The following is a 13,544-nucleotide window of genomic DNA, read 5'->3' on the forward strand; positions in this document are numbered from 1 at the left end:
GGGAAGCTTCTAAACTCAGGTGAGAGCATTGCTGCTGTTACGTGAGCAACAGATTTCTGTAAGATCTTACCCTGGAGCGAGGTTTAGACTAAGTCCCTTCTTGTATGAGACATGTGACCCAAGGACAAAAGAAATAGCTATGGGCACCTTTGTCCATCATGTGATTCTTCCTTTCTGGAAGGATCTGGTCCACTATGCCTGGAGATAAAAAAAAAATATAGATGAGGGAATTTGATGCTACCAAGCCATGCAGCCCCTTTAAAAATGCGTGCTGTTCCAGGTCTCCACAGCTCAGTCTTCCCACAGCACATACACAGGTGGCAAATTATCTGGAGGTCACAGGGGAAAGGTGGGACTGGGATAAAACTCTGCTGTTTTCAGGATTGCTTACGCACTTATTTTTCAAAAACTGTTTCTATGAGAACTCTCAGCTTTATGTAGGGCTCATTTCCCCCATACCTGTCCGCAGATAACGTGGTTTTGAGCAAACTGGAATCCTGCTCATCACGGAATGTATTTTGCACTCTTCTGAATGAAAGGAGCAGGATTAAGCATTGCCCTCTCTTTTTGCCAGCCATTGTTCAGAGCCGCGGATTGATCCTTCCGTGTGAGAACCTGCAACAAAGGTTAAAAAATAGCTCAGTGCCTCTTCTGAGGATACAGTAGGAATTACCAGGATGTATTTGCTCCAAAACCTTTAGAAATAGTGTGGTGCAGCTGATAAATGAATTATAAAATTTAAGGGAAGGAAGAGAAGTGACTTTGCTATTGTTGTCTGAATAGAAAGAGCAGCAGCAGTAAGTGAACTTGATGCAGGGGGTTGAGTTCCCTTTGGCGATAAAGCTAGCTGACTAGCCTACAGGGAGGGCAGTATCTTTCCCCTTTTTCTGCCCTGGAACTACTGGTGAACTACTTAGGAAAATAATAAGGATTTTTTTCTTTTCCTGGCAGAAGTGTTAAACCTGTGACCCGTTTGTGGTGACAGTCATTAGCCACATCAACCTTGTTCCGTCATCTCTCTGGCTGAGTTAACATGACATGGAAGAAGGCTTGCCATCACCCCTGTTCCCTGCCCCTCTAAGCCGGGGGAACCCCGTGTCCTTCGGCTGACGCGGTGGGGCCTTAGGCAGGGAGATGGGAGCGGGCTCCCTGAGCGCAAGGTAGAGCGGCTTCAAGGTCACTCCGTGCCTTCCTCCATCACTTTTCGTTTTGTACGGCAGAGCGCAGTTGCGGGACGTCTGGCCATACGCGGGGGTATGAAAATAGAGTTATTGAGGCTGAGTCTCGCATACCAGGCAGAAGCATTCTGAAAGTGAAATCCAGACTTGAAGAATTTTGATTGTAATTGGAGAAGACAGTAATAGATCCATCATAACCTTGGTAACTTGTTTGATTACTGAGTTTCAATGGGGAAATAACTGCTCCCACACTCTTCTCTCCTGTGCTTGTAAATGTGAAGGACTGTTTGCTTTTTAGACGGTATGTACCACTGTACCCATCGGTGCTTCCTTTGATATTTGTTATAAGCTCTTTCTCTTTCACGTTCTCTCTCTCATCTTGATATTTTCGTAATCTTTCAAATAGTTACAGGCTTTTATTGTGTCATTGCAGAGCCCTCACAGTAGAGATTTCAAAAATACTTAGTCCTTGTTAAGCAGTTTCTGTAGCCCCTTTGATATTTCCTGGGTTTGCTATTGTTCACGTCCTTCCCAGATTCTGCCATCTTGTCAGTAATGACATTCCCCGTCCGCTCAAACGTCTGCAGCGTAAAACCCTCGGTGTGGAGCAGGCGGTGCAGTATGAGACAGCTCTGGGCACGGGAAGGTACTATGGCTTCGCTGTGGTGTGACATGCTGCTGCTCTGCATTCAGTTCAAATTTAACCGACTTACGCTGTCGCTGTAACTTGATGAGTAAAACTCGCTGTCCTTTATCTCTGCTATATCTGGTGCTGTTTAGAATTGCTGCCTCGTCTAGGCTTCTCACTCTAAGTATTGTTTGGGATTTATTTAAAGACTTTTAACTCTGGGAGACTTGCCGTGCCTGTGAGAGAAACACTTTGAAAAATTCATTGGAAAAAGAGCTCTCTTCACAAGATAGAAATCTGTCATTTGATCTTGGGAGAGAATTAAGACTAAAAGTTAAATCCTACAGGAGAGTTAACAGCAAATAGTGTTTGTGTAGAAATTGGGTACAAAAGAAGAGACGGCCGAAGAAATGCAGTGAAAACTAAGTGGGGGATAAAGGCACTAAAGAACGTGAAGCTTTTTAGTAAAGCAGAAAGCAGAGTGGAGCACTATAAGAAAAGATGTAGTGGAAAAGATATTCCTTGCCATTTTAAGCAATCTTGGTGACAGAGAAACCTCTGTGAATAAAGGACGAGGCCAAAATCGTGTCTTTGAACTTCAAAAACAATCTAGATGTTGTCTTGAGATTTCCATGTTTTGTCTGCATTGCTTTTACCTTCTGGTTTTAGCTGTAGAGAAAGTAAAAGTAATGAAGAAGAGATGTTTGTAGACAAGTAAATAGAAATGTTGTGAGTTGCTATTCTTTGTCTTACCAGAGGGGAAAGGTTGAATGTTTAGTACATCCTAGACCTTTTGTTTGTTTGTTTGTTTAAATTATGGGATAGATAGACAACTATATTTCATTTTCTTTTAACTCTGGGGAAGGTTGTCCATTGCCATTAGTGAAAAGAGATGATTGGTGTACAGGTTTACCTTACTAGTTAAATAACAAATTAAAAATTCAGCTGTAGTCAGGTAAGCAATTGGGCTCTGGTTACCTTAGCATAACAAGGAATCTCACCTCAGCTGACTGTCCCTGGCTTGTGTTTTTGTTTTCTTTTTCCAAAGAATTCTAGGTAATCGAGTGGCAGAACTAGAAAAGAAATTAAGGACTTTGGAAATTGCTGGCTTGTGGAGTCTTCCAGGTTAGTAAAAATCCAGGAGCACAGCTTGCATTATTTAGTTTTTGAAGGTATATTTGCATTTATGAAAGGCTTGGATATAATTTTTTTTAATGACAGTTATTTTGCAAATGTGCTGTTTAGCACATTTTCAAAATTAGAAACCTCTAAGAAATGTGAAGTTGAAACAAAAATCACTGGGCTCTTTAAAGTCTGTCACATATGTATAATGAAAAAAAATGGTTTAAATACTGGAAATAATAAAATTATCTCCCTTTCCAGGCAACAAAAATGGAACTGTTTTATTTAAACAGTTGTATAAAATGATACACGGGATATTGGCCATCATGTTTTTCAAGAAGTTTCATTTATTAATTTTGTACTTCTTGTAAATTTCATTGATTTTATTGCCATATTTTTAATATTTTTCTGTAGAATCATAAACTCTGAGAAATTGGAAAAGTAAATGATCTTAGATTTTCTAGTCCACCTCTCCAGAACAGGCTTATTCCCTGTAGTATCTTTAAGTGTTGTATTTGGTTTTGAATTACTCAAGTAATGGGAGATTAATCTGCTTCCTAATAGACCTCACAGTTAGGAAAATGTGCAGTATTTAATTTACATTTACTTTTTGCTTCTTTTCTTCCCATTACACCTGATTTTGTGTTCTTTAACCACTGTAAATTATGCTACTCCATTCTTGGTGTTTGCATCATTAGGCTCTGTTGTTTACAGCTTCCTATCATAGAATCACAGAATGGTTTGGGTGGGAAGGGACTTTAAAGACCATCTAGTTCCAACCCCCCTGCCATGGGCAGGGACACCTTCCACTAGACCAGGTTGCTCAAAGCCTCGTCCAGCCTGGCCTTGAACACTTCCAGGGATGGGGCATCCACAGCTTCTCTGGGCAACCTGTTCCTGTGCCTCACCACCCTCTCTGTGAAGAACTTCTTCCTGATATCCAATCTAAACCTCCCCACTTTCAATTTAAACCTGTTACCCCTTGTCCTGTCACTACAGGCCCTTGTAAAAAGTCCCCCCCAGCTTCCCTGTAGGCCCCTTCAGATACTGGAAGGCTGCTATAGGGTCTCTCCGTGCTAGTGGGGCGTGGGAGATAGTGTGGGGTTAGGCTTGTAGCTTTTTGGCACTGTGTTTTTTCTGCCTGACCTTTCCGTCGAGAAGAAAACCTTTGACAGAGCGGAGGAGACCTGCTGACAAACCCGCGCTGTTCAACCGCTTGCCCTCCTGTGGTGTATTTCCACTCTAGCTTGCCTGTTGTAGGCATTCTGAGTCCCCTTCCTGGAACGGGCGTTCTCATTAATGTTTTCCAGAACTGAAGATACTGAATTTCTTTCCATGGATTACTCTTCAGTTAGTCACCTAGGCTAATCTTAGTGCTTTTGTCGCTCCCCACATTCTCCAAAAGATGCAGGTGAAATATTTGTCTAAGACCCTCCTGATACGGTTTTGTACAATTGTGTATCATAAGCAAAACTGTTTAAGGTACTGCAGGGTTTTTTTTGTGTGGGTTTTTTTTTCTTTTCCAAAAAGTGTTCCATGAAATTCATACACTAATAAATTCAGTGTCTCTAATATTTGCCAAATATATTTAAAAAAAAAAGGGAAGAGTGGGAACTCCTTGCACCATTGTTGGTCTGTGTAGGTAAGACATCCAGTTAATGTTTATACAATAACAACTGTCTCTTTCCTTCCTTTCTTTTGCTGCCTGAAGGCCTGAGCTACAATGTCTCAGTGGGATTTGGGAGTAGGTTCTGCTTGACCTATATTTTTAGTAACTGATTTTAGCAGTACGTTAAATATTGTCACTGCATGTAAATAAATGTTATCTGAACATTTTGATATCCGACAGATAAAGATGTTCGGTCAAGTGAGTTAGATGACCACAAGAGAAGTAGAGGCTGCTCTACAAGACAATTCCTTTAAATTGAGGAACACAGTAAGAAAGGATGACCTTAAGTACTTGTAAAGGAATTTTACACTGGATTGCAAGTTCTGTTGAGCCCCAAGGTTTGTTGACTTTGGTGCTTGCCTTTTAAATCAAGAGTGCACTTCTGTTTCCAAGTGCGCTCTAGTTCCAAGGTTGTCAGAAAGAGCTTTGCAACACCTGGTGGGTCACCAGTTTTCAGAGTGTGGAAAGCTTCTGCTCCATAAAACAGCAGCGTGTAACGAATGGTGTGGGAAGTACCACAGTGGACTCTGCAGCTGAACGTTGGCTCGGGTGAGGGGCAGAGCATGGATAGTATCTCATCTAGTCAGTCTTAAATCCAGAGGGAAAAAAATATTGTTTGGTTGAGAGTCGAACTTTTTGTCATTGGAAAAAATACACAGATGAGAGCTGATGTTCAGTCTGGCACTGAAAGAAAGGCACATTATAAATTGCAGGTTTTTAATCTGAAGTTAATGTTCCTACTTGGGCATCGTTGTCCATATAACATTTCTAACATCCGCTGTCACCATGATATGAATATCTTCCAAATGGTGTTAATAAATAATGTTAATAAACTTTATCCTACTGAAGGAAGAGCTTGACCGCTTCAATTTTTTGTGAGGTGACATTCTTGTCAGCTGCTTTGTGAGCAGTGCATGAACTGGGAAGCCAAATCAGGAGGAAGTGTGTATTTAACTTATGAAATGCTGAAACTGATAACACAGTCCATTGTCTGTAGGAGTTGTTCTGCCTGCCACAAGCTTTAGCTTCCCCTGTTTGGAAAATGGGCTTTAATAAATGACCCTCTTGCGAGGTTCATTGCAAGCTTGGGCTTGGATTTGGCACTGATGTTCTTTGTAAGAGCCTACTTGCCTTGAGAAGGAAGCAGAAAATGTGATGTTCGCAGGAGCATTTAATTCTTTGCTTTGTCTTAGGTACTGTGGTTCAGATACACGTGCATAATAGGTTAAGCCTATTCAGTAATAGCCTGTAATGAACCTCACCTTATTCCTCTCACAATTTGATGTCACTGGACATTCAGATAAGTAATTCTATGTTTTAAAAAATCCATCATTCCCTGAAAATTCTCGATTTTTACTGAAAAAAAAAAAAAGCCTGAGAAAAGAGCCGACCGTGACTCAGCCTTTTTCTGGCTGGGGTGATAAGAAGGTTTAGGCGCTGCCTCTTGCTCCGCAGTAATCGGCGTGGAGCAGAGGCGAGACGGAATTCAGGGGCTCAGCAGCCGCTGTGGGTGCCGGCAGTGACAGCGGTGTAGGGTGCAGGGGAGGTGGTGAGAGGATGCCCAGCCCTGGAGAAGAAGATCAATTTACTACTATTGAAAACTTACTTGTCTGCTTATTTTGAGATCGGTATACTTTTCAGTGAAGTCCTTGAAAAATTCATTAAATAGAGGAACACAAAGCTATACAAGTTATAAAATTGAGCTTACATGGCAGCTAATTGAAATTCCCTGTGTGTAATCCAACTTGAGATCATGATTCACAGACTATAGTGCAGCAATACCCTCATGTCCCTTCTTCATGAATGGATGTGACTCACTGTTGATAAATAAATGTGCATCGGACTCTTTGGGCCACATCTGTTGCCTAGATGTGTGGATACTGAGCTAAGCTCTGGTTTCTGTAACCCAGTTGGTTTTCAGAGAAAGATATGAGTGTGTTTGCTGTGTAAATGCTGGCTGGAAGTCAAGAAGTTTCTTTTTTTGAAGCTTGTCTTGCAATCTCCTGGAACTTTAGCTCACACTTTACTTCTTTTTACCACCCCCACCCCCACCCCCCCAAATTAAAAAAACACCAGAGAACAAGACTCTGCTTTCTTCTCCCCTTTATTTTGAATTTTACTTTGTTGAATTCTTTTGTATCTTTTTTGATACGTGGCTACTTTTGACTGTATATGAATATCTCTTGGATGTTTTCATACCACTAGTTCCCTATATGATTTAGTCGCTCTTCCAAGACGGAATTCCTTCACTGTTACAGGAAAGGGCATTCTTATAGGAGCTTTTGCATTTTGAAATAGCCATCAGGTTTGGTTTGCCCTTTTTTTTTTTTTCCCTTTTCTCATTTTAATTAATTTTGCCTTACACTGGGGGGGTTCACTTTACTGTTAGTTAATATTTTTTTTTATCACTTGCTACAGTGAAGGCAGAATTCTGATGCATATTTTACAGGGGGATCAAAACTTGACAAGATCCGTGTTTCAAAAACGTTAATTGCATTCATATTACTACAGTACATACCCAAACACCTTAAGGATATAAAACCATCATTAATACCTTCAGGATCAGGGTATTTACAGCCAGCAAAAAAGGTCATTAATACCTTCAGGATCAAGGTATTTACAGCCAGTGCTTTCAAAGGTAGTTAGGGATTGGGCTAGTCCAGTTAGACTCTGCGGGAACAGCTTGACTTTCATTATTTCTTCGTAGGTACCAGAACTTTCTCAGAGCTGGATTTATTACGTGTTTCTCCTGACCTGGTGCTCTTTTGAAAGTCTTTGTCTTGGTTGGGTGATTAGATTTAGGATGTTGCCTTAAGGTGAAACGTACAAACAGATTTAGAGGGGAGAAGTGGTTGTTACATAGATGTCCTTTCTTATGGAGATAAATAGAGCAGTAGCTTGCCGCCTCCCCAGCCATTACTTACCTGCTGGCAGTTGTTCGGGAGGCCACGCAAACACCACGCTTAGCTGATCTTGCACATTTCCTGCCACTTCCCCTCTAGGTTTAAGGTAGTGTCAGTCACTAAAAACGGGGAGCATCCTGAATAGTGGAGGACTTCCTAAAGGATCTGCAGGTGTTGCTTTCTGTATTGCTAAAATATGTAAAGACTAAGCATGTACAGCAGAGTCCTCAGCTGAAGAGTTTCTTGCACTATTTTGTCTGCAAAAGAGCCGAAAAATTGCCCTTTTCCATTTGGCTTAAAAATGCTCAGAAATGGTTTTTGGAATTTTCAGGTTATAATCCCTCATGTTCCCCAGTAATGTGTGCTTGTTTGCTCCCTCAGTTCTTAGTTATGCTTAAGGTTTTACTATTTTTGTTAAGGAAGCACTGTAGGATAACACGTGTGTGAGCCTGTAGTGTAAAACGACGCGTGTGATACGAGCAGGTTCATCGCTGAGGCAGGGTGATAGAGAACAAAGAGTCAGTGCTGAACACTTGCTGGTAATAGCATGCAAATGATCCATTGCTCTTTGCAAAACTTCTGGTACGATCTGATTATTAATATTCCAAATTGAATGCTAATTGCTAATACAGTTTGCTGCATACAGCACCTGCTCTTCTTTCAAAATCTGCCCTTTGCCCAGTACTGCAGTTAAAACCAAAATGCCTGTTCTGTCTTCGACTTGTGTATTCCAGCTACAGTACAGAGCATTTTTTCCATGTTATAGAAGGATCATTTGAGATGCTTTTCCTGTTCTGTACTTTCCAATAACATTGCAAAAAAATTGTAGGTTATGTTTGAATATAATTAGTGCGCAGTGGATGTAATTGGTGAATTAATAGTTCCAACACTTTGATTGTTTCAGGTGGGAAGGATACCATAACATTCAGTGACCCAGCCTTGCCTGTTATACAGCAGTCCAGGTCGCCCTTTGTAGCGTTTACTGATAAGCCACAGCAACCTGAAGTACAAGGTGAGCACCTGGAACGTAAGGAACATGATGAGAGCTGAGCACTCATTTCTTCCCAAATCAAAAGTAATAAATTTTCATGCTGGGATAGCAGAAGGCAAAGTTTCAGTGGTCACAGAGATTGAATAAATCAACGACAGGTGAAATGGATAGATGGTCCCTGTGCAAACAGTAAAGGAACAACTGAAAAATGACTGTTGGATACAGGGCTAGGGATCAGGTCTTACACCTCAAAGAGTTTCCCTGCCAGATAACCCCATAGCATGAGAAGTTATTCATGCCATCTACGTTACACTTAACTGCCTCCTGCTCTTTTTCCCTCAGTTGAAATGCACAGTAGGAAAGCAGTCTGTGGAAGTGGCTTAGCACTTTCCTGCGTTATAGCTGATATGTAGATGAAAGGCTTCCTGATTGCGCCCGGTAAATTGAAATACCTGACTCGTTTTCCCAGAGAAATTGACTGCTTTTTTTTTATAGTCTTGCATGTGTTTTGTTAAAAATCCTTCCCCAATAGCAAGCTTTAACATCTCTCCAAAGTCAAGCTTAACTTTATCTGACAGTAGCAGAAGATGGCATTTTGCTGATAACCTTGGGTTTTTCCCTGTGTTTTTCATAATAGATGGGAGGTGGATTATTATGCTTGCCTGTCAGCATTTGGATAAGCTCTTTAATGGGCGTCATGTTTGGGTATGCCCCGATCTTACCCGGCTAACCATGAAGCATCACAAAATGAAGCATCACAAACAATTTATTTGTTAGTCCTGAAACTAAGTAGATTGTGGTTTAATTTTTACTTTGGTACCCATGTCATCATCTGATAAAACTTGACAGCCAGACTGATTGTTTTTTATAACCTTGATCAGCTGATATTTTTGCTAAAAACGAGAAGTGAAACTATAGTGAATAGTTCTCCAGTGAGTAATAACAACTCATAAATATTCATTTTTTGCCTGCTTAATCACTGATTTTTAATTAAATCTCTAGTTACTGAAAGTATTTACATGGTGGCATTATGCTCTTTCCTTTACATATTTGTCCTAGGTGAGGTTGGTATTACGGTTTTGATTAAAGCTGCCTGTCAGATCTCATTGACCCTGTTGCTTTGTAACACTGCCAAACTTTAGCTCTGGGCTGAAGCTTTCCATGCTGTGTTTTCTACTTCCACTGATTTCTTTTAATGTCCACCAAATCACTTTTTTTGTGTTAAATTCTAATGACCATGTGGAGTTTTGTTTAGTGGTGGTTTTTGTTTTTTTTTTCCCCCCCTCTCTGTTTCTTTTTTCAACATGCAACATTTAGTATATCTATACTTGAAAGGAGTTTGAGATCTGGGGAAAAGGTTTCCACCCTGAGAAAACAGGCTGGAGTTTCCACCCCATTCTAAACCATTCACTTTCAAATCTCATCTGCTAAAACCAACAAAAACCAAACCAATCGTTCTGTTGAGCTTGCTTTATGTCGCTAATGCTGATAAAACCCTGCATGCACCATTCCTTTGGGATAATGTAAACCTAGAGGGAAGAAAACCTGGAGCAGAGAGGGACGGAAGGCTGAGATCAGGGCTCTCAGGTGATGGGAAGACTAGAGTAGATGGGGATTGTCTGAGTTGAAGGAAGTCTGAGTGAGGGGGGACTTGTGTCTGGCTGAGCAGAGGTCAGATCACAGGAGTGAAGGATCAAAATACTGACTGTGAAGGCAAGGTGTGATAAAAAGGATTGAAAGGTGGATGGAAAATGAGCAGAGTGACTGTAGGGACTGGGTAAACAAAGGGATATAGGGCAGGAGCAAGTACTAGGCAGGGGAAGAGAATCATAGAGTAAAACAGCCTTGGAGAGGAGAAAGAAGACAAGGATTAGGCCTGTGGCTGTCACAGGAAGAATCTGCTCTGGGTAGGTCATCCCCCTCTTGCCCCCTCCCAGTCATATAATGTAAGAGAGCCAAGATCAGTCACAGAAGTCCTGTAATTAAACTGGGGTAGGTTAAGGAATTACTCTTCTGCCTGCACAAACAGCTTGTTTTTTCCCTTTGCACGTGGCTCCGTATACCTGATAACCTGCTGAGAGAACTCGGATGGAACTCACCTCTGTTACAGCTCAGATAAACGGGGCCAACTTCTCAGAGACAGGTGAACACATCAGTACTACCAGCTGTGCGGGGGACGCCATAGCTTCTGGCAGTAGGTGGAGCAACAATAACTTCTGCCATTACTCCAGATCCTTTTTCTGGAGGATGTCTGGGGCTGCCATCTTCCCTTCAAAGCCTGGAAAGGAAGCAGTGTGTTTTCAGGTGTAGGGCATGTCCCTGTGCTTGGAGCCACTTGACTCCTCTGCTGTCAGCAGCTACAGGGGAGTAATACACTGAGTCCCCTCCTGTGCCACTCTGCCTAGAGAATGACTGACTGTTGTTACGTTTTGGGAGTTTGGTGCGTATTGCAGTTTTTAATCTGTACAGTCTGAATCTGGGGGAGCTTAGCAACTGGGAAGAACATAGGAATGTGTTCTTCAGCCTTTGCTTACCGAGCAAGTATGCCCTTGATTTAAAAGTATTCCAGAAACAAAAAAAACCCCACTTTTATTTTCCCGTTAGTTGAATGAAAACAGTTGATAAGCAGAATAGCAATGAAATTCTTACATATCCTTAAATAGTAGGCCTGATGTCGCATCATTCAGCTATGGTACTTTAAATAGTACTGTTGGTATTTGGTACCTCTTTGGCCTAGGAGACATTTTTAGCTTTTGCACTAACACACATTCTTTATCAGAACTTTCTGTAATTCATCAAATGTTGCTCTAGCTACATCTGTACATAACCAGAAGGGTTTTTCAGGCTTTTTGTATCTAATCTATCTGCTTACCCTGGTGTCATCTAGGCTTGCTGTAGTCTGTACTTAGCATTATTTCAGTTAAGCTGGACGGCAGAAGTCTGTAGGGCACACTGTGCAGTTCCTCTGTGAAAATGGATAATGATGTCGTGCAGTCATAGGAATTAAAGACTATCTTGTGCCACCAGATCTCACTTTATCAGATGCACAGGAAGGATAGTGTTGTGGGATGGATTGTACTTGAGCATCACAGCTGCTAAGGAACAGCTATTCAGGTTTCTTTCCTCTTCATTGCTGAGTGCCTTGTTCCTGCTGTGCAACCTGTGCGCTATTTCAAGCATTCCCTGAAGGCAAAGCTACTGTTTTCCTAGGACTTTTTCTCTGGTGTTCTAGTGCTTTGAAACAATTTATCTTCAGAAAATGGCAGCAAGATGATGGCATGGTGTTATCCCACTGTAGAGGGAGGAAACTGAGGCACGCAAAGAAAAAGGTAGTCCCTGCTAATTTCAAGTGCCAATTTGAGGTACGTAAGTTTGGGCTCTTTTTGCAGTGCTTTGAGTGTGTGTGTTCAGAAACACAGCATGAGCAGAGCTGTGCTGCAAATTGAGCTCCTAGGTTTCCAGCTGAGTGCTCAGATAATGAGGATTAGATCCAGTGGGTGATCACCTTTTGAAAATTAATTTATCCCTGCCTTTTCCACAGACCTAAATTCCAGCTCTTCAGAGCAGCATTCCTAGTTTCCTTAATGGTAATAAGAGTGTCTGTTCCCTTCGTGCCAGCCCTTGTCTCACTCGTGTGGCAGCTCCCGAATTATAAATGGGGCAGGTCTGATGGAGGCAGTAGGCTCCTGTATTGTGTAGCTCTGATCCCTGCCTGCAGCCAGGCTGTCCTGTGCAGTGCGTGGGGCAGGATTCCTGTGGGAGAAAAAGAGTAAATGCTCAGATACTGAAAGATAATGCGTGTGCATAACAAGAGTCATTTTAAGCTGTCAATGCAGCCGTCCTTCTGGCATTTCCTAATCTTTCTTACTTGACTTCGCAAGCTTATTTTCACTGAAGCTTTTTGTCCTTAACCGAGATGAGGACAAATTCTCTCTCTTTCACAGAGCTGTTTGTTTACACACTGCTGTTTTCTCTATTCTGACACTTTATTCAGTGTTTGCTTTTTGGTATAATGGTATATTTAAAATTCTTCCACTGCTGCTGTGGTGTTGCAGGACCAATAACGAAACTTCAGTCTTGGATGAAAGCCTGTGAAAAGCTCCAAATAAACGGAGCTTGTGTTAACCCCTGGAAGTGGTAGCGACGTGGGGATTAATGTTAAGCTGTGCCAAAAATTTCTGTAGCTGAGTACCTTCCTTGCTTAGAGTTGATATTTCTTTGAAAAAGTTTGCCTGACCCTGCTGTTCCATGGTATTAACTGTGACTCTTCCTAGAGTTTTTGGTGTTAGGGAAAGCGAGGCTCCAAGACAGGGCCAGATCCTGCAAGAAACTTAGTGTTGATTGTTTATCCTCTAAGAAATGGGCCTGGGATGGGATAGGGAGTCACTCTTAGGAAGACCTTATGGAGGTAAACATCTCTGTGGCCTGAATCTGGGGGTGACAGTCTTTGGGTCAGATATATAATAAATACCTGTGACTGACTAGAGCATCTCGCTGGTCTGTTTCTCTTTCAGCAGAACAGAAGGCAGAACATGATGAAGCTGTTGCAAGTGAGTCCCTGTCTCCAGAGGGAACAAACTTAAATAACAGAAAACAAAATAAACATTTTTATCCTTCATTACCCCAGCTACCTTCCGAGGAAGAAGAAATAAACAGGCTTGGAAGTCAGATAATTAAACTGACAGAGCAGGCAGTTGCTGAACTGGAAGGGAAAAGAGCAGGCACGTCGGCAGGGGAGCCGAACACGCTGGTTGGGACAGAGCTTAATGGCTCTTCTGAGGGAGAGTTTCCACTTTCCCGCCCTGACTCATCCGACCCCACAGATCCCTCAAACTCGGAGAACGAACAAGCAGCTGAAACTGAGGCCCTGAAATACAATGGCAAAACCTCAGAGAGTGATATTGAAATTTCACATGAAAAAGTGGATCGAAATAGCAGCACCGTGGATGTGGTGCATATTGAGGACCCTGGAAGGCATGGAGGGCTCAGTCATACAACTGCACGCACAAATAACAGCTTTGGGGAGCTCCCTGAACCTGAAAACAAGGAACCA

General features: G+C 41.9%; 1 protein-coding gene across 1 annotated transcript in view; it reads left to right on the forward strand.

Annotated features, from left to right (window-relative positions):
* CCDC149 (coiled-coil domain containing 149) overlaps positions 1–13,544 on the forward strand; it is a 42,220-nt gene that overhangs the window by 27,499 nt on the left and 1,177 nt on the right. Inside the window, exons 9-11 of the mRNA XM_010155764.1 lie at positions 2,855–2,931; positions 8,405–8,527; positions 13,009–13,465. Coding sequence (XP_010154066.1) covers positions 2,855–2,931; positions 8,405–8,527; positions 13,009–13,465 — 657 coding nt within the window. The remainder of the gene's footprint in view (positions 1–2,854; positions 2,932–8,404; positions 8,528–13,008; positions 13,466–13,544) is intronic.

This window comes from Eurypyga helias, unplaced genomic scaffold, assembly GCF_000690775.1.
Source record: "Eurypyga helias isolate BGI_N326 unplaced genomic scaffold, ASM69077v1 scaffold18217, whole genome shotgun sequence".
NCBI classification, from domain to species: domain Eukaryota; kingdom Metazoa; phylum Chordata; class Aves; order Eurypygiformes; family Eurypygidae; genus Eurypyga; species Eurypyga helias.